This window comes from Tupaia chinensis, unplaced genomic scaffold (genome assembly GCF_000334495.1).
Source record: "Tupaia chinensis unplaced genomic scaffold, TupChi_1.0 Scaffold000563_1, whole genome shotgun sequence".
Lineage (NCBI taxonomy): Eukaryota > Metazoa > Chordata > Mammalia > Scandentia > Tupaiidae > Tupaia > Tupaia belangeri.
This window is the reverse complement of record NW_006160076.1, coordinates 1,264,094-1,291,736: the sequence shown is the minus strand read 5'-3', so window position 1 is coordinate 1,291,736 and position 27,643 is coordinate 1,264,094. Positions and strand designations below refer to the sequence as shown.

Below are 27,643 nucleotides of genomic sequence, written 5' to 3'. Positions count from 1 at the left end.
TCACTTCTTTCGACAGATGCATTACCTTCAGCATCAAAGGGCTGGTCCACGTCAGAAAACTCACTAAATGTCATGTTAGAATCCCACATGGACTGCATGTGACCACCTGCCATCCCTTTAGTACAAACTAAGCTATTAAAAACACAGAACTATTTCCCTGAAATTCCGTAAGTACATAGTCAAGACACAATGTGAAGAATTTGTTTAAAAACATCCTGTAGAAAGTTTATAAGAAAAACCAGTATTTGAGCAAATTGTGGAATATAAATACAACTATTTTTAAGTAATTTTTTCTCTAATGTGTTATTTTATTTGTTCTTGAAACTAATTTGATTAAAGCATATATATTATTTTCTTCTCCTTTATATGTAATTAAAGCACTTATAAAAAAAAGTATGAATCATTAGTCCAGGTTGTAAACATGTCTTAGCCTCTTGGACAATAATCTTTGGATCACTGCTTTACTAGACTTTTTTTTTTTTTTTTAAAAAAAAGCTTATGTCAACTAAAATGTTTCTTCCTGTGAAGATACATGGTAGCTTTAATTTAAGGGACACATTTTCCTTCTCTTTTGGCATGTTCTTGAAAAGGAGTTTTGAAATTAAAATGTTCAGAGGAACTTTAGGATCTGCTTTTTCCACCCTGAAGCCCCTTAAAACTACAAACTATTACACTTTGTGTAGTGTTAGATAATATTTTAATTTCTAAGATACTAACAAACGTAGCTAATTGTTTATAGGGTCCTCTGGCTATGGTTTTAGTTTTTATAATAAAGTTCAGGACATTAGAGCACTTCTTGAATCATACACCATTATTGCCCTGTGAATTACAACTCTCAAGAGCAAATACAAACTTCCGAAGTTTTAAGAATAGGAGATTCCAGGAAATTGGAATCGAAATAAGTAAGCCACCTGAGTTCTGCGTCAAAAACTAAACACTTGCAGTATTAGTGACTGCACATTTCCTGTAGCAGAATAAACCCCCCTCCTCCATAAAAGGCCAAGATATCAAAACATAGCATGAGCCATAATCAAGGTAGAACTGTAATGGCTCAAATCTGTTCATCAGATTTATAAAAATCCTCTGAACTTGAAAAATTCTTTTGGTATCTGTTCTTGGCCAAATTTATATATAAAATTGGATTTAGGAAGGTATATTTAGTTTTGTCATTATATTTACTATTTTTTGGAAATAACATATATTTTTCACACCTGTAGTACTCTTCCCCATATCCCCTCACACTCATGAATAATAAGGTCTGGCATATTCTTGGTTGACATACTCTAGACAGCTCTTCCAGATAACAAGTTTTTGAAAAGCAATCTTAGAAAGGAGTTCATAACTAAATGAGCCAAAAATTTCTTTTTTGTTGACAAGAGCTAGGTCCTTCCTCAAAAAGTTTCTTTTGCTGCGTTAAATTAAAGGTAGAATATTTTCATTACTCTTGCTGGTAAGCAAGATGGCTGTTTGATACAGGTAATGCAGTGCCTTCATATCTAAAACTTTTATACTGCACTTTTTAAAGCCTTTATTTTGAGGAAAGGAAAAAGCACTTGTTTAAATATGGATTTTAAGTTGTATGTATGTCCTATCATTCTAAAAAACTGAATTTGTGAAGGAAAGTTTTGCTAAATGTTAAACTTTGAAATTTAATACACTAAATTAAAATATTGTCCATTAACTAGTTTGTAGATTTTAAAAGTAAAGTACTTCCAGCTGTTAAAATTATATGAAGAAAGTCTCATTTTTGTCTAATATCAATTAAAATGTTGCAATATTAAAGTGATAATAAAATACTTTCCAGCAAAGAACTCAGTGATTGATATAACAAGGACAAGATATATACTTATTAGAAATAATATATAAACCAAATCACCAAATAGAGCAATTTACTGATGAGTATTTATTCTAATTATGATGATCAGTTTATTGTGCCATCAAGGGTTAGGTTTTTATGTAAATCTGTAATGATAGTCAATTTTCACAGATGTTTAGAACTTAAATAATAATATTACTTTTTTATCTTAAACTTAAAGCTCTCTAAGACAGTTTTTTAAAAATAAAAATGACTGCAAATAGAGTTAGAATTCAAACATTAATAACTAAGATACTGTAGCACTTAAGTTTTTTGGTTTTTATTTTTTCTGTTTAGCATTATTTAAAGATACTACATCAGAATTATGGCTAGAAGATGTAGAACTGTTTTTCCCACGTTTTATCATGGTAGATAGCTATGTCCTGAAAAGTTAAATATTGCTTCCGAAGAGATCTGTGAATAAGTTGGAAGGAATGAGTACATTACTTGAACTCAGAAAACTTCCGAGTCAGAGAAGTGCACATGCATTTGCTCAGTCATAACCTAATGTAACCTTAGGCATCCATATGATTTTACCCTCTGGATTTAGGATTTGGAATTTTCCAAGAAAATCTATGGCAGTTTTCAAAACATTTTATCATAAGCCATAATAAAATAAATAAAGCATGACCCTTTAACACAAGTATGTATTTATATTTCAAAGTGCTGGTTTTGACCACTGAATTAACTTCTATGACTATTATGGGTACAGTACACAGTTTTGCAGAAAGGCTAGTCTGGCCTTTTGGGTAGGTAATGAATAGAAATAATTTTTATGTAATTTTAAAGTTATATTTCCTCTACTTGTCTTTTCTCTTGTATATGGATTCTAATCTTGGCATGAAAAGGGTAAAGTGTAATATCCTTTTATACCAATGTACTAATCTAGTTGATCAGCTGTTCCCCTTAACCTGTCTAAGTAGTCTGAAATTCCTAGTTGCCCTCAAGATAGTTTAGACTCATTTCTTGACACACTAATTATTCAGGAAACATTCCATGTAATTACTTGGGAATCATCTTTGTTGTTGCTATCCATTTTATACAGGACTCTAAAATATTGGGTTGTAAGGGTTTTAAAATGCACAGAAAGTATGTTTTATATATAAAAATATATATTTTTTTTTTTTTTTTAATTGCTAGAGGGTAGGTACATTCATGAGAGAGAGAGAGGGGCCCACCCCAATTCCCCAATGGGTGTGCCCATGCTCCAATCCCTTTTTGTCCATTTCTCTATCCTGTTGGGATTTGGGACAGCATGCACATGCATGTATCTATTGTGCTTTTCAAGCTGCTGGGGCTGGGATTCATCCCACAGCTGGCCATGGAAGATCTGGCTTTCCATGCACAGCCCTTAACTACTGTGCTCTAGGACTGCCCTGCCCTCCCCTGCCCTTTTTAAAATTTCTTCCATGAGGGAAGTGGGGGGGTGGGTGGGGGTGGGGGCACCTTCAACAGGGTCTTCCTGCTGCAATACACTCCTAGCCTTAGCCAGCATGGATTGTGGGCATGTGCTAGCCAAGTGTGTATAGGGAGCCTGCCAGAAGTAAATCAAGGACCTTCCTAAGGAGGTCGCATCACAGTGTGTTTGTTACCTACCACAATGCACTACTATGGTGGCCTCTTTATATATTCTTGCCTACTTTCCAATGTCCTGAACTTGTCCGCTCCTCTCAGTTCCACAAATCCCTTCCTGTCAGTGTCTCATGCACTGTTCACTTATATTTCAAAAGGTAACAAGAACCCCTTAGCCACAGTCTCCCAGTACCATTAGTGGAGTACTTCTCAGTGTAAGGTAGAAGTTTTTTCCTGATAATCAACACTGGGTGTAGAAACTAGGCTTCCTTAACAAATAGCAAAATAATATTTGTAAAATATGACCAAGGATCTATTTTTTAGAAGAACAGGAAAGATATGCCCTAATCAAAACTGTAAAAATACAAAATGGCATCAAAAGACATTTTTTAAAGCAGTTCTTATCCTAAGTTTCTTTGCAATCAAATCTTGACATTCTAACTTCAAAGAGTTTTAAATGTACTTGCTGAAGAATCATTATAACATATGAATGATACTCCACATTGCAGTGATAAAAGTGTGCTTTCCAAATATTAATAGGCAAATTTTACACTTGAGAAATTTCAGTAGGAGCTACTGTTGTCCGTGTGATCTCTGAGCAGGAAAATGCCTTAAGCGCTACACCATCTAGCTACTTATGTCAAGTGAAATTTCTCCCTATTTAGTTTATTTTAACATTCTGTTTTCTGGGTCTTTGTGAAATGCCAGATGATGTGTACTTTTTCCTGCATAAATATGTATGAGGGTAATCACCAGAGAATGAGAGAATGGAATAGGGCTGTTCAGAACTAAGATGCAAAGATAAGTGACAGTAGAGCTTTTAAAATGCTTTGTTAGCACTAGTAAGGTCACACTGCATACTTTCTTCAATTTCTCAGTAGTGCCTCTCAAAAATTGGCTTGAAATTTATCCTACTATAGGTACTTTATATATATATATATATATATAAAAAAATATTATTTTCGCTTTTATAGTAATGTTAAGTCATTTGAAATTATCATGGTAAATACCTGCACTAGTAGATCCAATTCCTGTGGTCAGCACAGATCTTGGTGTAATCTTTGCTGCATATTTGAGGAATTGAGATTTCCCTGTGCCAGGATCCCCAACCAATAAAAGATGAGATTCACCTAGAAAAAAGTAAATACATAAAGCTTTAAAATTTTACAAAAGGACCCATAAATAAGTATAATCCAACAAGAAAATGATCTACTTGGAATGTCAGCACATTTATTTTATAGTGTTTCTGCTGAATATTTTTTCATAAGGTATAGTTAAGGATTTAATTTTTAAAATCTTTAGAAAAGTTACCATGTATTAGGTCACTGGGGAAAGTCACGATGTCTTTTTCTTTGCAAAAATTTGTCATGATTTTCCCAATAACCCAATATTACAGTCTTTAATTGATTAGTGGATGTGATATTTAAATTTAAGTTCCATTAATAGATTATACACTATTTCCAGATGTTTAGGCCTTTGTTTGACATTTCTTAAAATGCTGGCTTTGGGTCCAGCAGATAGTATAGCAGTTACATAGCTGGACTCCTTTGTAGTCAACTGCAGTTTGAATCCCAGGCCTGGCAGCTTAACTCACCCCAGGTGCATGCACCAAATCCCAAGAGAAGGAAAAGGGATTACTACATGGCCTTCCCCCCGGGGGTGATTTCTTCTCTCTCTCTCTCTCTCTGGTGAGCACACATGCCCTACAGTAAAAATCTCTTTAAAAAACAAAACAGAAAACAAAATGCTGACTTAGAGGCTAGCAAGTGGCATGGTAGTTAAAGCACTGAACTCCCATGTGACCATCTACATTTCAAGTCCCACACATGGTGGCTTGAAACTTAGGCTGAGCATGTGTGCATGCATGCCCAAATTCTCACAAAAAGAATGGAAGAGAAGGGACTCTGATGTGGCCATCCCCACTAGGGTAGTCTTTTCTTAACTTTCCCTCTCTCTGTCTCTCTCCAGCAAGTGCACATGTACTATGGCGAAAACCTAAAAAAAAAAAAATTTTTAATGCTGGATTTAATCTATTTTAAAATACCAAAATGTTTTAATCTTTCTATACAAGTTAAACAAGAACATGTACTTTGTTTTTTATTTAAGCACTTATAATTTTGAGGGACTTTATAAGTGCTTTAGAAATATCAAATCATTTATGATTCTAGTTAAATGAAAGAAAAACAACTTCATTTTATGAGTTTTAGTGACTTAGTAAAATATCTAACATTTTTATTTTTCAAATGTAACAAATGCACATACAAATATTCTATGTAATTTCACTGACCACATTTCTTCAGTAATATTCAAATATTTTCTAAGTATTAGGTTGGGAAGGTCATGATCTTTTTCTATACAAAAATGCATCATGACTTTCCCTATGACCCACTATATTAATAAGAAACCATTTAAACTCAGAACTTAGCAGAGTGCCTTGGAAATAGATGACCAAAACACATACAAGTTAGTCCCCTTTATCCCAAATGCTTGAAATCAGAAATTTCACATTTTTCACATTTTGGAATATATGTAGTGAGGTATCTTAGGGGTGAGGCTCACAACTAAAAAGGAAATTCATTTGTGCTTCATATACATTTTACAGCCTGAAGGTAATTTTATACGATATTTTTATATTACAGCTTTTTAACTATGGGTCAGGTGTGGAGTTTTTTCACTTGGGGTGCCATGTCTGCTCACAAAATATTTTGGATTTTGGACCATTTCAGATGCTTTGCATTAGGGATGTTAAACCTGTACTATATATATAAGCCTTATGCTTTCTTTTCTATACTGTAATATATGATTTGAGATCCCTACTAATAGCCTGATTTATGGTAATGTGCTTTTAGTTTTCTGATTTAGTCTTTTGGCCCATATGAGGGCCATAATAAACCTGCTTTATACCAAATTTAGGTCACTTAAGTCTGCTAGCTACAGCAGAGGTTTCTGCCATCCAGACGTAATTATACACTTAGGGTAATCTTTGCTTGCATGTGTGACCTACAGCAGTACCTCATGGCAGATGGCACATTTGCTATCTAGCAACAGAAGGGCAGTCAGCAGGCAGATGACTGAGAGCAGCAGTCTGAGAAACACTGACAGTCACAGATGGAGAGACTCTGACTTGGAGACATTAACATGCACTACTGCTAATCTTTTCCTCTTGGAGACTGGGGATCCAATGAAAAACATACATAAAAATAAAGCAAAGTTTTTGTTTGTTTGTTTTAAAGTATACCACCCTTATAGCCTGGAATAAAAGTATCTACCCATTGAAAAACTTAGGATTCTTTAAGTCTTTCTGGAATTTTAGAAAGTAGCTTCTGATGTACAGATGTTGGATGTAGTATAAGTAGGAGGTATTCAGACAGTTTTCAACTTAAAAGATACTTGGAAAATAAAATAAGCAGTTTTTACTCAGGAAAGAAAAAATCTAGCTTCTCTCAATGTATGTGTTAGTATTTCTCAAAAATTTTAAATGGGCACTAACCTCTGACCCGTGTTCCTGTAGCATCAGTCCTTTGAATCCCACCAGCCAGCACCATGGCCACAGCAAGCTTTACTAGATACATTCCAAACACTTGAGGGCACAAGCTGGCCAGTATTTCATTCCTTCCTGGGAAAAGCAGAAAGATCAGAAATTACCAGTAATTTTCAAGAAACCCTGGCTGGAATGTCCCTTCCTATAATAACCATTCTCCTTAAACATACCTTCCTTCTACCATCTAAAATGACTTAGCCTATTTGAAATGCCTAGGCACAGTGGTTAACTTTGGGTTCTAAAAGTCCTTTTTTTTTACTAATGCCGTGAAATGAAAAGTCTGCTTTTTATTCCTGAGTGCTACCTGCATTAAGTTTCTATAAATTTACTGTTAAAAGGGATATAATAAAAGTATTTTTTCTCCCTCATCTGTTATATATCAAGCCAACATTATCCCTTAAAATAATACTAGCTGTACCATGTCGAAATTTCAGAATTACTTCACTGCTTAAATAAATGGAAGGTGGGACCAGCAGTTGGCGTAATGGCTATGTCACTGGACTCCCATGTAGTCAACTGCAGTTCGAGTTCCGGACCTGGTGGCTTAAAGTTATGCTGGGTGCGTGTGCGTGCATGCCCAAGATCCCAAGAGGAGAATGGAGGAGAAGGGATTGCGGTGTGGCCATACCCCTGGAGAGGGCGGGTGTGATTTCTCACTTTCTGTGTCTCTGTCTTTCTGGCGAGTGCATGTGCCCTATAGCAAAAACCTTTCCCCCACAAAAAAATATAAAATAAAATAAACGGAAGATGTACAATCTCAGAAACAGTAAGTCAGACTATAGAAGCCAGTAGCCTTTAAATACTGAGGTAGTTGCAATGCATGGAGCTTCTCTACAAGAGAAGGAAGAGAAGTAAAATAATCCATCTTGCAAATTGAGTCAGCATTTGTTATGGGCAGAATGGTAAATTCTGTTTTATCTGGAATAAGTTATTGGAGTATTGGGACATTAAGATCACTGTAACTACAACTCTAGCAAATCAAGCTGGAAGTCTTGGATTCTTCTAATCAAGTGATTTAAATACAATCACTATTGACCCTATAGCATAGCAGTTAAGCACTGTACAGGAGTCAGATCCCCCAGGGACAGCAGTGGTTCAGATCCTAGCCTAATGGCTTAAAAAACCTGATGGGCACATTTGGATATGTCCAGGATCCTGACAGGATAGACAAATGGAGGAAAAAAAGATTGTGGTATGATCAGGCTCCAGTGGGGGAATTGTTCTCTTTGTACCCCCCCATATACATGTAACCTCTGAGAGGAAAATATGTCAGTTTTAGGTTCTGTTTTTAGAGATATCAAATCAACAAAACTGAGAATCTACCTATCACATATGAATAAAATAGATGTTTCATTCATCCACTGACTTCATCAACCTCTAAGATTCTAAAAAGCCCTTCCTGAGCCTTTCCACAATTTATAGTCTATACACAAAGGATACTTTTCATAATGAATCAAAAAAGGACTCAAGGCAACTAAGCTACAGTGCCGTGACTTGGTAGACATAATAAAGAAAGAAAATCTTGTAGTAAAAAGGGAAATAGAAGATTTAGTTTATCCAAGAAGTTCATTAACTTAGAAGGAATCCCTTTCTTTCCTTAGGTAGAAAGAGCACAGGGAAAAGGTTGTGGATTTAAGCATATACAAAGTTCTGACAGGAAGTAGGTATAGAAACAAGGGACCTAGGAGATGGCATGAAGGGTAAGGTGGCTAGATTCCAGATGGCCGAGTGCATGGTTTGAGTCCCAGACCTGGCAGCTTGAAAAACACGCTGGGTGTATGTGCATGGTGTGCCCAAAATTCTGAGAGAAGAGTGGAGAAGGGACTGTGGTGTGGCCATCTTCCTGGGTAGTGATTTCTCCCTTTCTTTTTCTCTGTTACTCTCTCTGTAAAGTGCACAAACCATATGGCAAACTAAAAACAAAAGACAGAATTGAAAGGAATAGTTCTAACAGTCAGGGTTAAGCATAGGTACACTGATCTGCAATCACTGAAACCAGAATTGTTAGAGCCTGCAATGGAGTAAATGGGGATTCAGTGACTAATGTGCAGAGAGAAGCACGTCTCTACAGTAAAGAACTCTGGTGTCATGGGCTGGATTCAAATTCCAGTGCTATTATTTATTAGCTGCCTCACCCTGGATAAGTTTCTTTACCTCTCTGCCTCCATTTCCTTATCTGTACAATGGAAATAGTAATGGTACTGCACAGACTTGCTAAAGATAAAAGGAATTAAGTATACAGCACATAGGACAAACAGTACCTGGTACACGGTGGGAACTACTTAACTTGTTCCCTATTTTATTACTTATATTACTTGTGTTTATTTCTCAAGAGTTCCTCACATTGACGTCAACATAAAAGATACACTATGAAGGCAGGACTGAGTTACCAGAGAAAAGCAAAGGGGAAGAGCCATTATTCTCAATTTTAAATTTAGAAACCTGATTCCCTGGTTCATGGCAGTAGCAGCTCTTGTGTCTGTAGGATGAGAATGCATTAGGGTAAATCTTACCTCCATCCTCATCTCCCTCCCAGATTTCAGGTTCTAGGCAATGTCAATATTGTGACTGGCCTGGTTATCCCAATGAAGAGTCCTCTTCGATGTAAGGCAATTGAGTCACCCCATAGTGTTTGGTGGCCCAACAGACTCCACCCCGTACACTTGTGTTTCTTTCCAGCACCTAAACACCAGCGTTAAGGGATCCCTGAGGTCACTGCAGATCAGAATGAAGCCTCTAGGCTCACTCTAGCCATTACCACAGTATCAAGTCCTAGGAAGCAAGTCGGCTTCCAAATGCTAAGCAGTGAGTTCATGTCCAGCATTAGACTGGCAAATTGTAGGTGCCCCATTGAAAGCAACTCCCTACCTTCACCTTCATTCCTCTCAGTACACAAGCATATACTTTGATATGGTGTAATATGGTACGTTGTTCCTGGTTCACAGGAAACTAAGAAAATCCATTCATACTAAAAACAAGGTGCCTAATTTTCTTGGTGACTTCCTACTCAAATTACTCACAAGGTTTTTATCGAATAAGAGTTGTGTAACTAATTTTCTAACTAAATCAGCTAGACTGTTTTTAATATCACAAGCACAAAGCACTTCTGAAGGTGTGGTTAGAGTACTGTAGGTCAGCCTTCCTTCACTGTTACAAGGTAGAATTGAGCTTTGGCACTGAATGAATAAGGAGTAACTGGTCCAAGCAACACTTACAGATTTTTATAAGGACCTGGTTCATTCTCAGTTAAAATTCACTTGCAAATATATGATTTTAAAGTGCTATAAAGCCACAATTTAGAGAACTTTGGGTTCTTTCTATACAGACCAGATAAATGATTAGGAACTATTATAGAAGAGCTATACACCATAAGAAAAAAAAAAAAAAAAAATCCGCACCAAAAAAAACCAAAAACTGCCACTATTTAGGAAAATGGAGCCTTATTTTAGAACTATCTGTCTAGTCCAGCATTGATTTAAGAATAAAATAATCAATATATATTAGATTTGAGGTGACGTTTATTAGTATATTACTGGCTTTAGTTTAATTTTTCTCAGAAGATGACTCCAAGAAGAATTAAAACAGGCATTTAAAGATTTAGTTTGTGTTTTGTACATTTGGGATTTGTCAATAAAAAAAAAATTCTACAAAGCCAAAGTCTGGGATGTTTTATTCTATCTAATCACATCTTAGTGTCACAGTGGAAATTTGGCTGAGATGACAAAGCTTGTTCTATCTTCTCTCTCCTTATCTCTCTTATTTTCTATTTTTAACTTCAGCTAAAATAGTGAAGTTGTCTTTTATTACTAAAAATATATCAGGAAAAAATAATGACTTTAATAGGATGACCCTTCATAATAGATGAAGTTCTGTCTTTTTTAAAAACAAATTGTGGGTCAGCCAGTGGCATGGTGGTTAAGGTAGCTGGATTCCACATGGCCAACTCTGCAGTTCAAATCCCAGACTTGTGGCTTGAAAAACATGACAGGCACATATGCATACATTCCCAAAATCCCAAAAAGAGAATGGAGAAGGGATTGTGTTGTGGTCATACTCCTTGAGATTGCAATTTTATTGGTCAGGAATAAAAATTCTTTTAAACTGTTCTGGTAGTATAAATATCATTAAAATAAGAGTTAGAAATGGAGGGCCCTCCCAGGAAGATCTGTAAATAGAAGAGACTATGCCAAAAAAAGGTTTTATTTATTTTTAAGAGGTTTTTGCCATAGGGCGCATGTGCTCACCAGAAAGACAAACAAAAAGTGATAAATCACCCCCCAGGGGGATGGCCTCAATCCCTTCTCCATTCTCATATTGGGCGCACGCACATACACCTAGCGTGAGCTTAAGCCACTGAGTCTGGGACTCGAACCGCGTTCGACTACGTGGGAGTCCAGCGATGTAGCCATTACGCCATCTGCTTGTCCCCAAAAGGGTTTAAAGTAGACTACAGCTAGAGGTACTGACTAATGCTACCTTTGAACCCAGTCATTGAACTGTGTAACTTCACAGACACTAACTACTGAATGAGTCATTAGTATTATCAGCTTTCTTCTGCCTTTAATCACAAACCTGCAAAAGGATCACTCTTATAGTATTCCCAAAAATCCTCAAATTCCTTTCGGGCCTCCTCATCCAGGATGATCCCTGCCGAGTGTTCATTATTTACTTGGACATAATTGGCTTTTAGGACTATCTCCACTTCACAGCGTACATCTTGCTGTAAGGGCTTCCACCGTTGCATTACGATCCCATAAATTGTGAGGTCATCACCTTGGGAAAAGGCACCAAGTCAGTTCAGAAGTCATATTCAGCATGCTGGGCACAGACTCACACAATAACAGACCAGAAATTACAAATAAACCACTACCAGACTTAGAGCATGTACAACTCATTCAAAAAACAACACACCAGAGATAAAGAACACACCAGAGTTCTGATTTTTTGTTTTTTAAAACAAGTATGTGTATCTAAAGTTAAAACGCTGAAATAAGCCCTTTTTATAAATTTTTCATAATCTATGTGATAATCGCAGCAAATTACTACCCTTTACTGGGCAAATAGCTTACTGGACGATTTATCTTTGTAGTTACATTAGGTGAAATTTTCATCCTCTCAAAAATTTCTAAACATTTTAATTCTCATTTAGAGAAGATGTGGGAATTGCAGCCAGAAGGTTAAACTTATCAATTTGGTGTCAAGAAAAACAATTTTATGGAGACTGGTACCTAGGCTTAATTTATTTATGCTTTCTAAATTTTTTCTTTTAGATTTTTCCAACAGGGCATGTGTACTCACTGGAGAAACGGAGAGGGAGAGTGAAAACTCTCCCCAGAGGGTATGGCCATGCCACAATCCATTCTCTCAGGATTTGGGGCATGCATGCACAGATGTCCAGTATGATTTTCAAGCTGCCGAGACTTGAACCACAGTTGGCTATGTAGGAACCAGTGCCTTAGCCACCATGCCACCTGCTAGCCCTGTGTTCATTTTAACTTTTGTTAACATTTGTTAACATTTTACTTACTGTGTTTTCTGAATGAACCAAGAGATGAATGAATACCTCATCTACTTCAAAGCTCTTTCCCGTAAACTATGATAGCACAAGATACTTGTTCAATCTAAGTATCTACAACTGCTTATTCCTTCTCAGTGGTGTCTTCTCAACTGAGGAAACCCATTCCTGGTAGGCAGAATATTAAACTTTTTTAGATTTTCCTACGAGACCCTAGGTAATCTACAGCCTCATTTGCCAAACACTGACATCTGTGCTTATTATTACATCAGTAAACAAGTACATAGAAATGCTTGGCATTCAATATTTTGGTGCTGGAGAAAAGGGAACCAAAATCAAAAGACAAAAAAGTTATAATCGTCGTCCCCTGAAATTTCGTCTTGAACACAGGATATGGAGTGTGCCCCCAAAAAACCAATCCTGGTATTTGTATTTTACTCAACAAGTACTTTCTGAACTAACAGGCAAGTCTCCATTTCAAGCCTGTGTGCCAATTATATGTTATTTGCTGATGCGAAATTACTTTCCCTCTAAATTTCAATGTATAATGTATAATCTGCAGAGCTTCTGATTTCCTGAAGAAGTGTTCTATAAATGCTAACTGCAGTGAACTGGTGGCCAATTCACAGAATAGAAAATACATTTCTGTTGGGTTGTCAGAAAAGTCATGACGCATTTTTACACAGAAAATTATAGGAAAGATATAACTTTTCCAAAAATCCCAACAGCTAGCGGGAACCTTGTAATAAATGGTGACAATCACATTAAATAGGTGCTTTACCCACATCCCAAGGTCTTTCATGAACCACTGCCTGGATAGCTTTCAAATTCAATCAGGAATAATGATCTTTTATTATACTGTCTGCTCTAAATCTTTTGGAAGAAAATATTTTAATCAATTTGGCATTCAGTATTTTGGTAATGGAGAAAAAGGGACCAAAAGACAAAGGGAGAAATTATAATCCTAGTCCTCCAAAGTTTTCATCACGAATACCTGATGTTGGAGATGCCCCAAACCCAGTCCTAGTATTTGTATTTTAGAATGGCACTTGGGACATTCCTTTATCTTGGTCATTTTACTGTATTCTATCTAGTTCCTAATTAAGTTAAATGGGACCTGAAATTTTTAGAAACAGCACCCATCAGTAATAGTCTGACTTCAGTAAGCAATGATTATGTGGAAAATAAGTACTGAAAATGGTCAGGAGCATTGATTCTCATCAGATCTGGATTTAAATTCCAGCTCCACTAGTCATTGGTGATATGACCTTCGGCAAATCACTTAACTTTCCTGAGCCCTGATGTACAAAATGGGAATAATTATATTTACATCATAGTACTACAGTGAGAATTAGGTCAGATATTTAAATTATTTAATGCAATTATCTAGAATATAGGAAGTGCTCAATACATATTAGCAATTATTATACAAGCCTATTTTACATTTGTAGACCCAATACCTTTAAAACCTTTCAATATATACATGTTTTGATTTATTCAAATATTTATTAAATAGCAGAATCATGATCATGAGAACTATTGTGAAATATATAGGATAGGGTTGGCAAGTGGCATGGTGGTAAAGGGCATTGGACTCCCACATGGCCACCCATGGTTCAAGTCTCAGACCTGGCAGCTTGCTTTCTCTCTCTCTCTCTCTCTCTCTCTCTCTCTCTTTCTCTGTCCCTCTCTGGTCAAATTTAAATAAATAAATAAATAAGCAAACAATAAAGTTAAATAAAAAATCTTTGTATACATATATATGATAATACAAAGTAAGAGATATTCATTTTTTAAAGTTTTAGATTTTTCTATAGTAAATAAAAGGGGACTTCAAAAAGTTCATGAAAGGGTCAGCAGGTGGCATGGAGGTTAGGACAGTTGGATCTAACATAGCTGACTTCATGGTCTGTATTCCAGACCAGGGGCTTAAGAATTACACCAGATATGTGCAAAAGGCAAGAACATTCTCAGATAAAAATACCCAAAGTCTTGAGACAATTGGGGATGGGAGCCGTAGTGGCATGGCTATCCTCTCGGGGGGTGATTTCTTTCTTTCTGTAACTCTGTCTCTGTCTCCCTCTGGCATGCACACATGCCCTATAGCAAATTAAAAAAAAAAAATAGTTTATGGAAAAATAGAATCAAGGTACAAGTTTATTTTGACAAAAAAACATTTTGAAATCTACAGTTTTTTCATAATAATTTCATGTACTTCCTGAAGACCATCCACCATGTTATAAGTAATGTTATTTTCAGGAAGCTAAAATTCTTACTTTTATACAGTCTCACTTTTTTTTTTCTTTTTTGAGACTTTTTTGCTATAGGGCGCATGTGGTCGCCAGAAAGAGAGAGACAGAAAGTGAGAAATGACTCCCCGGGGAGGGATGGCCACACTACAATCCTTTCTCCTCCATTCTCCTCTCGGGATCTTGGATATGCACACACTTGCGCCTGACACTGGGTTTAAACTGGTGGTCCAGGACTCGAACCACGGTCGACTACATGAAGAGTCCAGCGACAAAGCCATTATGCCAACTGCTGGTCCCACAGTCCCACTTCTTTGTGCCTCTGCAGCACATATACTATTGCATCCATCCAGTCACTCCCAGCTCTAATCTGCTGCTGCACTGAGTTATTAGCATACAGCCTCCCACTCAGATACTCTGCCTGTGCTGAATTGGGGGCTATAAATTGCTCAAAGGCAAAGGTATCATTTTTCTTTTAATTCACACAGAGGTTTGAAGCCATGGATAAGTGAAAAAAGTAACAGTTGATAGATTGCTTCCATCCATCTTTTATTACTAATACCATTTAAAAAAAAAAACTATAGATTTATTTTCAGTACAGGATGAATTCAGATTAAGTAAACTGCATAAAAACATCTTATTCTCTACAAAATGGTATTTTCATGTTCATGCTGAACTCATACAAGTACTGCTTTGCTGGTCCAGATATTACAGATTTATATTAAAATCTAGAGTCATAAACCAGCCCCGTAACACAGTGGTCAATGGAACCGGATTCCACATGGCTGAGCATGGTTCAAGTCTTAGCCCCAGTGGCTTGAAAAACATGCGAGGAGCATGCATGTCCCAAATCCTCAAAGGATGGAAAAGTGGGGGAAAAAGAATTATGGCATGAGCATGCCCCATTGGGGGTTGCCTTTTCTCTCTTCCTCTGGCAAGCACATGTACCATCTGGCAATTTAGGAGAAAAAAAATCTAGATTCCTATATGAACAAAGCACTAGAACATACTCTGGTCATTTACCAGGCAGGATGAAAGCTGTTATCACCTGAGCACACTACTCAGACAGCTATAAAGTGTTAATATGAAAGATGGCTATCTACCACCTGGAAGAGGGTCCTTATCAGAATCTTAAGTGCTGGCACCCCGATCTCTAACTTTCAGCCCCCAAAATTGAGAAACAAACATTTGTTCTTTAACCCATCCTGTCTATGGTAATTTGTTACAACTCCTCCAACTAACTTGAGAAATCATCCTTCCACAAATGCTTTGATTCCTTTCCAATCTCCCCAGTGAGGAAAGGAAAAGAGAATGATATGATTCAAGAAGGTCATCTCTTAAAGTAAGCTCAGGATTAGTCTGGTTAGCCTAAAGATCAAAGTGTATAATAAGTCCTCAAACTTCCAGAATAGTGCTGAGGCTCATAAAGTCTTTAATTTGCATGGAACACTGTAGATGACCCATATCAACTGCCATCCTAAGACCTAAATCCCTATATCTATCCTCTGCTTGACTATTTCTTAGACACGGAACTTATCATCCAAGGCCCTCTGATTATTAGATACTGAGTCCAAATCTAATCCCTGTAGCTTTAGCCCCTGAAACCCATTAATACCTGCTATAATTATACTTCCATTTCCAGATGACAGTCTTCCAACTATTGACAGTTCACTTTCATGTCCTTCCTGGAGCTTTCACATAATAAATATCTATGGTTCTTCATTGAATATACTTCAAGTTCCCTCCCAATTTAGGTGACCAGCCAGTGAAAACACTGAGGATCCTCAGAGGACAACGAACTTCCATTGTAGTGTCACCAGCAGAGTGGAGATGAACGATCGCCTCCTTTTCTCTAAACACTAATAAGACTTATAGTAGTTTTTGAGTTATATTTTCTGATTCAGATTATATGACTTCCCACTAAATCCACAGTTTATTTTTAAAGTTGCTACTGTTATAAACTATTGTGCACCAATGAGTCCTGGATTAGAAATTAGGATACCTAGGAATAGCAGTTGGTGTACGGGCTATGTCACTGGACTCCCATGTAGTCAACCATGGTTCGAATCCCAGACCTGGTGGCTTATATTCACACCAGGCACGTGTGCATGCATGCCCAAGATCCCTAGAGAAGAATGGAGGAGATGGGATTGCTGCGTAGCCATCCCCGCCCCCCCGGGGGTGGTGGTGGTGGTGATTTCTCGCTTTCTGTCTCTCTGTCTGTCTTTCTGGTGCACACACGCGCCCTGTAGCAAAAACTTCTCCAAAAAGAAAAAGAAATTAGGGTACCTGGATTCATGTTGCAGTCCAGTTCTCATTCCTGTTATCATCTCCCACCCCATGCAGGTCTCTATTCTCAAGATGAACAATGAAGTCTCTACATTCCCTTCGCAGTGATCTTGGGAATATAACAAGTGGCTTGTCCTAGTCAGTACTTTAAGACCTACTACATAAGTTAACAAAAGATCATTCTTACCAGATTTACAACTATCTACTAAATCATCTTCCAGGATAACCTTCATAGATCGTGGAATACTTCCAACAGATAGCCTTTGAACCTAGCAAGGAAAAGAAAACAGACCCTGAGTATGCTTAAATACATGTTTAAGTATCCAGAAGCCTAGCAGTACTTGAAATTGCTGTTTCTACTTAGTTTCATATACTTATGTTTGACAGTTAAGGAATTCTTCTTGAAAACTCAATCAGTTTAAGAGTTCACTAAAATTAGAATAAAATAAAAGCGCTAATGTGAAAAGACTCTCCAAATATAATTTATCTTGGGGATGGTCAAAATAAATATATTAGAGGTCTTCAAAAAGTTCATGAGGTATCTGTCTTATGGAAAAACCATGCATGAATTTCAAAAATTTTGCATCAAAATAAACTCATACTAACTTACTATAACATGTCCGAACATCTAGTTTGAGGTACTAGGAAAGATAGGACATCAGTTTGAAAAGGACCACTACCAGAGCAACACAAATTCTGCTAAAATTGAAATAAGAACAAACATCAAATTTATAATGATACTTGGGTGAAAGAATGGTGAAATTATTGATGCTTTATAAAAAGTTTATGGGAACAATGCCCCAAGAAATTGTAGTTCACAAATAGACAATTCGTTTTAAGATGGAATGAAGGGTGTTGGGACCAGCAGTTAGCATAATGGCTATGTCACTGGACTCCCACGTAGTTGACTGCGGTTCGTGTCCTGGACCCGGTGGCTTAAAACTCACGCCGGGCAGGGGTGCGTGTGTGCCCAAGAACCTGAGAGGAGAATGGAAGAGAAGGGATTGCGGCGTGGCCATCCCCCCTGGGGGATGACTTTTTGCTTTCCAAAAAAAAAGATGGAATGAGGGGTGTTTAGAGAGGCTGGACCCCACATAGCAAAATGCATGGTTCAAGTCCTAGCGACTTAACACGCTAGGTACATGTGCATGAATGCCCAAAATCATGACAGGAGGGAGAGACAGAGGAGAAGGGATTGTGGCATGACCATTCCCCAGTACTTTCTCACTTTCTGTCTCTCTGGTGAGTGCACATGCCCTCTGGCAAATTTCTTAAAAAGTGTAGGGTGTGGGGGAAGAAGATAATGTTTTAGTTGACATCCATAGCAGATCATCCATGTCAATTTAAATAGGAAAAAAATGAATCTTATCTGTGCCCTTACTGAAGAGTACTGATAATTAATAGCAGGTAAAATAGTTGGCATACAGACATATCAACTGGTTCAACTTACACAATTCCGGCTGAATTTTTTTTTAGTAGTTTTTTTTTGTTTTTGTTTTGTTTTTGCTATAGGTTACGTGCGCTCACTGAGGAGACAGAGAAAGACAGAGACAAAAAGTGAGAAATCACCCCCCACAGGGGAATGGCCACACTGTAATCCCTTTTCCTCCATTCTCCTCTTGAGATTTTGACATGCATGCACATGTGCACAGCGTCAGTTTTAAGCCACTGGGTCTGGGACTTGAACCACAGTCAACTCTGTGAGAATTCAGCAACTTAACCATCTGCTGGTCCCAATTCTGGCTGAATTTAAGTTGAGAAACTTACTGCTCAATGGTGCCAAAACTGTTAAATACCAGGTCAGCTGCAGACAAAAGCAGACCTTCCTGGATACAAATTTTAAACAAGGGGAAACAACATCCTGATGCATTTCTTTGAAGTAATAGAAGATGACACATGGCTTTACAAGTAAAATCCTGAAGATGAAACACAATCAAAGCAATGACTACTAGGAGGTCAAAGTACTCCAGTCAAAGCAAAAGCACAGTTCTTGGGGATGCTGAAGGCATTTTTCTTGTTGACTTTCTGTAGGGCCCAACAATGATTGCATCTGCTTATTATGAGAGTGTTCCAGGAACATCAGCAGAAGCTTTAGGAGAAAAATACCTTGGAAAGCTTCACCAGTGTTATTTCACCACAACACTCCTGCTCCATCCACTCATCAAACCAGGACAATTTCGTGAGTTTAGATGGGAAATCATTAGTCATCCTCCTTATAGTCCTGACTTGGCTCCTTCTGACTTCTTTTTGTTTCCTAATCTTAAAAAATATTTAAAAGGCACCTAATTTTCTTTAATTAATAAAGTAAAAAAGATTACACTGGCTTTGTTAAAAATTCTCAGGCCTCTTAGTTCCTTAAGGATAGACTAAAACAGCTGGTATTATCACTTACAAAGCATCTTGAACTTGATGGAGCTTATGTTGAGAAATAAAGTTTATATTTTTTGTTGCTTAATTAATTACAGTTTTCCATGAGCTTTTTGACATCTGCTCACATGCTCTAACACTAAACATATTAAGTCATCAGAAGTCATTATGCGTTTAATGCAAAAATGCATCATGACTTTCCTAACAATCCAATAACAAAGTTACTTTTCTAGAAAAGAGAGGCATTTCTTTCCTAATCTCTAGTCGCTAAGACCTAAAGTAAATCACCCAATCTCTTCAATTATTCCTTTGTAACAGAACCCTGTCTTTTTTCCACATGGACATGTGCCTAGTAAACAGACTTTATTTCCCACGCTCCTTTGCACATAGGGATGGCCATATGACTATTGCTATATGAGATATAAGTAGTCATCTTGCAGACTTCAAGGGAGACTGTTTAAATGAGAGATTTGGTTAGGTGATAGTACTTTTACACGTCCCTCCTTTTTCCTATTCTCTGACTCTAATACAAGTGTGATGGTTTTGTGGCCAACTTCAGGACCATAGACAACCTCAAGAACAGAGGCCATGCCTTTAGAACGGTGGAGCAGAATGACAGGAGGTCTGAGTACTCAACTCTGCTAGCCCTGAACTGTCTATCTCCTGCTTATTTTAGATAAGAAAATAAATCTTTGTGTTTAATCTGCAAGTAAATCAGTCTCACCCTCATTTGATAATGCTACTGTGTATCTCATTTGTGAAAGCAAATAAAATTGGCCCAACGCCCCTAAATCCTTCTCACCTCAATATTTATTAACTAGTTAAATATTAATCTTCTATCTTTATTAAAAACATTAGTTTTCTCATCCATTAGTTAAGAACAGATAGTCTGAACTTTTTATTCTCTTTAGCTTTAACATAATTATTAAAGCATTCCACACCTTGTCAATGCCCTATCTAAAAAGATGAGTACTGCATTACTGCATGTGTTTCCTAAAGACTATTCTAACAGATGTACAGCAGTTTCAAGTTTCATCTTCTACAAAGTGGTGATGTCAGTATATTTGTATCCATTCTGTGTTCCCTAATTCTAACAACTGTCCATAGATGAGAACCAATTCTTCAAATTTATTATTTTTCTCATCTATTTGATCATTTACCTGTTCCTGAATCTTGATTTCCTGGTAGTCTCTACACTTGGTTGGAGATGAAGACAAGTCTGAGAGGCAAGTGAATTTTGAGGAATCACAGCTCTCCAGGCTGGGACATGAGGACGGCCGGCGGAAAGTGTAATACTGCTCAAAGTCAGCCTTGACCACAAATACGTGTTTGCATTTATTACACATGTAATCCCGCTCAAACTCCAGGATCTTCACCAGACTTGTTCGGATCACTGTCCCAGTGACAGATAAAAAGTGTCCCACATCCTTGGTTTTAGGGATATGCTCCCTTACCAGCTCAGGACAGACAGGCAAACCTGATAGAGTAAAAAAAAAAAAAAAAAAGCCATCATCAACTTATACCTTGGGATTTGACTTTATAGAATATATTTTTTCATGTATTTTGGAGAATAAATGACAATTTTAGAGGAAAAACAGCTAAGGAAAAAAATCATATTAACAGTTAAGAAAATAGGAAAGAATTATTTCAAATAACAATCATTAATAGACTTTCTTGGGACCAGCAGTTAGCGTAATGGCTATGTCACTGGACTCCCATATAGTTGACCGCAGTTCATGTCCCACACCCGGTGGCTTAAAACTCACGCCGGGCGTGTGTGTGTGCGTGCCCAAGCTCCTGAGAGAAGCATGGAGGAGAAGGGATTGCAGCGTGGCCATCCCCCGGGGAGTGATTTCTCACTTTCTGTCTCTCTGCCTTTCTCTGTCTGGCGAGCACATGTGCCCTATACCAAAAACCTCTCCAAAAGAGAAAAAAAAAAATAGACTTTCTTTAAAAGCACATTTCTAGATGCTATAATAAATACAATTTTAAAAGGACTGCCTCTCATAAGAGGGCTATCTCAGTAGGATGTAAATTCAGTATGTAATTATAACCACATTTAACAAAGAATATACTGACACTTACCACACATAAAAATAAGTTAATGACTGAGTAAACCACAAAGAAGAGTGATAAAGAGACAGCAGCACGATGACCAAAGAATTCCACAGTGCCAGGAGGGTTACTGCAATTTTTAGTTAATTTCAGGATTTATTTAAAGTCATGACACATTTTTGCATAGAAAACCAGAAAAATACATCATGACTTTTCTGACAACCCAATATTAATACATAAATCTGATCTTGGTTTCAAGCTTTGATCTACCTAGGAGTTTGTCCATAGCATCATTTTCTCTTGAAAATTTGTGTTTTGCTTTCCTTTTTTTAAAAAAAATTTCATGATAGAATATGAGAGAGAGAGAGCAAGCACATGCAAAGCTCTCCACAGGGCCTGGTCACGGTATGATCCCCTTCTTCCAGTCTTCTAGCTCATTGGCCCTTGGGCACTTGTGCATATGCCCAGCACGTTTCAAGCTGACCATGTTGGGGATCTGAACTGCTGCACCATGGAGTCAGCCTGAAAAACCTTGTGTTTTTCAACATCAAATAATAGGCAACTAGGCCCAGCCACTGTGTTGCAGGAGGTAGTGTATTGGACTATGAAACTGGAAGCCACATGCTCACCATGGTTTGAGTCCCTGGCCCTACTGGCCCAAAAACACACTGGGCGTGAACGTGTGCTCAGTGTCTTGGTGGGCTGAACGACTGGAGGAAGAGGATCATGATGCTTCAAGTCCTCTAGAGAGTACTTCTCTCCCTCTTCCTCCCTCTCATGAATGCATGTACTCTATCATGAATTAAAAACAAACAAACAAAAAGACTCAGGCAACTGAAAAGATGTAAAATGTCAAAGAGAGTTCTTATCTGAAAATGTCTTCTTTCTCACTTTTGGTTATAAGGTACAATACGTGATGGTCAAAGGCTTCTGCCTAACAGGTTTACTGGGCCAATATTTATTATGTTGGTTCATGTCCCATGGTCCACTATCTTCAGAATCAGGTAGACTGAAAACTAAGTAAGTATGCACACTGAAGACTCTTCTAGCATTAGAAATAAACATAACAGGGCTTGTTGATGGTGCAGTGGTAAAATGCCAATACTGTGAGGTTGACCCACATGGGAAAGTTCCAGGGTCATATCTAGAGACTTGCCCAACCAAGCTGATATGCCTATGATCCAGGGCTGACTGAGGTTAGGGGTGGATCATGGTATTTGGACCCTGCCAGGGGTTCTGTCTCTCTCTCTTACAGAAGAAAAAAATAAAACTCCAAAAATTAAAATTAAAAAAATAACAAAAATTTAAAAAGAAAAGAAAAGAAAGAACCCCATAATACATTATACCTTAAATTTCTATGGTCAAAACATTTTCTCTCAGGCTCAGTAGGTGGTTTAGTGGTTGAGGCACTGGACTACCACATGGTCAACCACGGGTCGAGTCCCAGACCTGGCAGTTCAGGAACTATCACTTCTCTAATTCTTTGTACTACAGCATTTTTTAAAAAAGAATTGTTTCATTTTATTTATTTTTATTTTTTAATTTGCTATAGGGCACTTGCAGTCACCAAAGAGAGAGAGAGAGAGAGAAAGTGAGAAAACAAGCCAAGAGGTCCAGGACTTGAACCACAGTTGGCCATATGGAAGTCTAGAGCCTTAACCACCACGCCACCTGCTGGACCCTGTATTACCAGCACTTTTACTGTTAATAGTCACAGAAGCTCATGAAGCTGGTGTGAATTATGCACACATTAAAAAATATGTAGGCACACAAGTAGACTGCTATCTCTAGACATTCTTCCCCCACTCAGTTGGCACGGCTAATACTCCATGCCCAGAGAAGACAATTATTATTCTGCTCTAAAAAGTGATCATTGAGGGACCAACAGTTGGTGTAATGATTATGTCACTGGACTCCCATGTAGTTGACTGCAGTCAACTGGACCTGCTAGCTTAAACTCACGCCAGACGCGTGTACGTGAGTGTCCAAGATCCTGAGAGGAGAATGGAGGAGAAAAGACTGCGGTGTGGCCATCCCCTCCCGGGGGGGGGTGTGTGTGTGATTTCTTGCTTTCTAAGTCTCTGTCTTTCTGGTGAGCATATGTGCTCTATAGCAAAAACCTCTAAAAAACAAAAAGAAGTGATCATCAATTACACAATAAAGGTACATTTTAAGTATAAATATTAATTATTTCTTAATGCTCTGGGTCCAGTATGTGTTATAATGTCTCAAAACTTTCTTAGAAGATAATGGAAGATAATTATCTTTCTAGAAGATAATTCCTTAAGAGACTTACCTGATATCCTGGCATGGAGATTCTGTTTCATAGAAAAACCCTCAGGCTGAGAAACAGACTGCAGAATTGTCAAGGCTGACCTTCGGAGGGCATTATCAAATACAGTTAGCACTTCATTGGGGAACACATTGAAATAGTCCCCAATTTCCATGTTGGTCTCAAAAAGAGTCATGGCATTAACCACAACTGGGTAATGGGCATCTTCGTCAGTTTCCTTCAAGATTAGAAGAATATCGTTTTTATGGTATTCTGAAACATATGACTCAAACACTTGACCAACCAGGGTAACTTGATCACTATTCATCTTCAATCTAGGTTACTAAAGAAAAAGAAAGGGTCGAGTCAAGCCTTTGACGTTCAAGATTCACACACAATTTAACAAAAATGACTGCTTACGAATCATCCTGGCTTTGTTTGGTTCACTCTATAATCATGAAATAGTACTGATTTAAATCTTAATTAGATCTGAATTATTTCCTACAGTCATTTAGTACGTGTATTTTAAAACGAGTGGCATTAAGTTCAAGCAAAGAATTATGTTAGTACTAATATCTGAAATTCAAAATGGTCTAAACATTCCCCAAAACTTCCTTCTCCTTAACCCTATAATACATGAATATAGTAATTTACATAATACATGTAAAATATATTTTCTTGGCCTCATTCTATACCCAAGCATTTGCTCTTACGTATACAATCTGAAACACTACTCTTTCAGCTCAAGCTACTCTCAGTGGAGTTCTCTGTAAGCATCCTGGTTCTAGTAACATCAAAAACATATTCTTGGGAACCAGCAGTTAGCGTAATGGCTATGTCTCTGGACTCCCACGTAGTCGACCGCGGTTCACGTCCCGGACCCGGTGGCTTAAATTCACGCCGGGTGCGTGTGCTTGCGTGCCCAAGATCCCGAGAGGAGAATGGAGGAGAAGGGATTGCGGCGTGACCATCCCCCCTGGGGGTGATTTCTCGCTTTCTGTCTCTATGTCTCTCTCTGTCTGTCTGGCGAGCGCACGCGCCCTACAGTGAAAATCTCTCCAAAAAAAAAAAAAAGAGGCAATGGTGGGAACAGGAGAGGGTCTTTCCCTTTAGTTACACATACACACTGATGTGTTTTCTACCACACAAATGAAACATATATTATTGATCTGATTGATAGCCAATTTTAAAGTGAATGATAAACAGACTGACCTTAGACATTTATATTTGGAGGTGAATTTGTCTATTTTCTTTTCCCAAATGAGGAAGCAAATACGGCTGTAAAGAAACTAGATAAACTGAGGAAAAGAAAGGAAAATTAGGTCTTTGAATGATAAGTAATTAGGATTGAAAAGAATCACAATGTATATACCATTCACCTTTCTCATTCCTCTGGCAATCTTTTCTTAAACAAATTTTTATCTATAAATAAAAAGGGCCTATCCCATTCTATTTTCATGTATATGATCTTACATATACATATGTGTGTACAAACCAAATTCATCGTCCATTCCTAATATCTACCAATGTACAAAGCACTATGCTGCCATTTGAAAAGAAAGAAAAAGGTACTAAATATCCTCAGAGAAGCAAGCGGTAGTATAAATGACAGTGCTCTATTAGAAATAATAATGCTATATGGGACCAGTTCTGTGGTCTGGTGGTTAGGGCAACCAGATCCTGCTTGGTCCACCTCACAGTTTGAGTCTCGGACCTGGGGGCTTGGAAAACACCAGGCACATGTGCCTGTGTCCCCAAAATCCAAAGAGGAGGGAGAGATGGAAGAGAAGGGGTTGCAATGTTACCATTCCCCAAGAGGGGTGATTTCTCCTCTCCTGCCTGTATCCAGCAAGCACATGCCACAAGTAAATAAATAAATAAATAAGTTTTAAATGCAGTATGAATAGGAATACACAGGAGAGAGGGATTAAGTTTAAATGAATCCCAGAATTGGCACTGGGCAATTATAAATACTCTACAAGAAACTCTTAGTTGGTTTAGAAATAGCACTGGAGAAGAGGTGTACTTTGATATACTTAGGCAACATTTATTTAACTAGGCTCTACAGATAAGATTAAAGAAGAATGGTATAAACTTCATACCTCAGCATCCTAAATTTCTGTAATATATGATGTTTATTGGCAATACTTCACCTACTCTAGAAGGTATGAAAAGTATAATGGGTATTCCAATTTGGCCACCAATTTTGGTAACTACAGGAGGCCAGTGTGAGATGAAGAGATGAGCAAATGTATATCCAAGACAATGAAAGTAAATTAAGGCAACCACATTGATAAGTAATTTGGTTTTTGTTAGATAATATAAATTCTGCCAAGTGTAAGGCGGGGAAAGCATTTGGAAGGAACTAATCATACAGTAGTTTATGCTAAAATGTGGTTTGTACCAAAAACAAAACTAGCCTCTCAAGAAGAGAATCTGTAAGATTCTATAAATGTGGGAGCAGCAGATGCCATAATGGTAGTTGCTAGACTCCCACTAGGGCATGGGGTTCGAGTGGACCAGCGGCTTAAAACATACCCGCGGGTGGGGACCAGCAGATGGCATAATGGCTATGTCGCAGGACTCCCATGTAGTGGACCACTGTTCGAGTCCCGGATCTGGTAGCATAAACTCACACGGGGCTTCTGTGCATGTGTGCCCGAGATCTGGAGAGGAAAATGGAGGAGAAGGGATTGTGGTAGGGCCATCCCCCCCTGGGGGGTTATTTCACGTTTCCTGTCTCTCTCTTTCTGGCAAGCGCACATGCCCTATAGCAAAACCTCTCCAAATAAATAAATAAATACCTGCATGTGCATCTGTGTGCTCAAAATCCCAACCTGTGTGCTCAAACTCCCAAGAGGAGAAAGGAGAAGGGATTGGGATGTGGCCATCTCCCTAGGGGGAGGGGCTGATTTCTCCCTTTCTGTCTCTCTCTGGAGAGTGCAGGCACCCTAAAAAAAGATTCTATATGTGCATATTGGATTTAGAGCCCCAAATGTAGCATATCTGTAAAGAGGCTCCACATACAACAGGAAACAGAGAATTCAATGTTCTAATTAGCATCGATTTAAATTTCGCCTAGTTAGACCACCAACTTATATGGTTATATGAGCCATTCTTTTTGAAAATTCCATTCCCTTTCAACATTTGCGAAAATGATCAAGCAAGTGTTTCTAAGCAATTTGCTAACCCTACAAACGCAGCCACTGTTTTGAGAAGGGTCGTTTCACAATTTTCAAGCTCCCTTTTCTTTTTCTTCTTGAATAGCATGGGTCAAAATAAAACCACTTTGCTCTACTCTGTCCCCTTGATTAAAGTGAAGTGCCTGAAACCTGCACAGGATGGGAGGGTGCATAACTACTCCGACAGCCAGCAGCTGGCCCCGGGACCGCGCCAGCCCCGCCCCTGCCTGCCCGTCCCCTCCCCTTTGCTCCCCTCCCCTCCCCGCTGCGCGCCAGTCCGGTCCCCTCCCCTCTCCGCTCCCCACCTGGCGGGAACCACGCCTTCTCTGCCGGGCGGGGAGTACCGGGTCCCAAGACCCGCCCCGCCGCCACCTCCCCTCTCCTCTCTCCTAGGTCTGCCCGCTCCTCTAGCGCCGGGCAAACTTGGAGCCGCTTTCCAAACTTCCTAGTGCACAGGGACTCTGCTCCACCCCCAGGCCGAGCCCGGGGAGTCAGGTGTCTGGCTTTCCCCGCTCCGCTTCCGCAGCTCCCTCGCCGGACCAGTCCCGGAGTTGAACTGTTTTTTAACTAATCACGCGCGGGTGAGACTTGGGAAGAACTGCATTAAGAAAGAAATACCGTGAGCGGCGGCGGCTGTCACTTACCCGTTGCTACGCAATGTCAGAAGTCGCCGGGGACGCGTAGCTTCCGAGGCTAAGGGGCGTGGAGGGCGTCTGGCCCGGCGGCGGGACGGTCGCCCCGAGCAC

General features: G+C 38.5%; 2 protein-coding genes across 4 annotated transcripts in view; one reads left to right on the top strand and one right to left on the bottom strand.

Annotated features, from left to right (window-relative positions):
• The window catches only part of ASF1A (anti-silencing function 1A histone chaperone), a 25,914-nt gene extending 24,160 nt beyond the window's left edge, over positions 1-1,754 (top strand). Inside the window, exon 5 of the mRNA XM_006157858.3 lies at positions 45-1,754. Within this exon, the coding sequence (XP_006157920.1) occupies positions 45-102 (58 nt within the window). The 3' untranslated portion in view covers positions 103-1,754. The remainder of the gene's footprint in view (positions 1-44) is intronic.
• The window catches only part of MCM9 (minichromosome maintenance 9 homologous recombination repair factor), a 102,999-nt gene extending 75,362 nt beyond the window's left edge, over positions 1-27,637 (bottom strand). Inside the window, exons 1-8 of one of the 3 annotated variants that reach the window (XM_006157860.3) lie at positions 27,542-27,637; positions 24,928-25,013; positions 23,740-24,058; positions 20,549-20,865; positions 17,209-17,290; positions 11,541-11,741; positions 6,918-7,043; positions 4,438-4,557 (exon numbers count right to left, since the gene is read on the bottom strand). In XM_006157860.3, coding sequence (XP_006157922.1) covers positions 4,438-4,557; positions 6,918-7,043; positions 11,541-11,741; positions 17,209-17,290; positions 20,549-20,865; positions 23,740-24,043 — 1,150 coding nt within the window. In that variant the 5' untranslated portion in view covers positions 24,044-24,058; positions 24,928-25,013; positions 27,542-27,637. Of the gene's footprint in view, positions 1-4,437; positions 4,558-6,917; positions 7,044-11,540; positions 11,742-17,208; positions 17,291-20,548; positions 20,866-23,739; positions 24,059-24,927; positions 25,014-26,253; positions 26,290-27,541 lie in introns of those variants that run through there. The other 2 variants (XM_006157859.3, XM_014591347.2) reach the window with 2 other exon arrangements.
• Between the last annotated feature and the right edge of the window lie 6 nt (positions 27,638-27,643).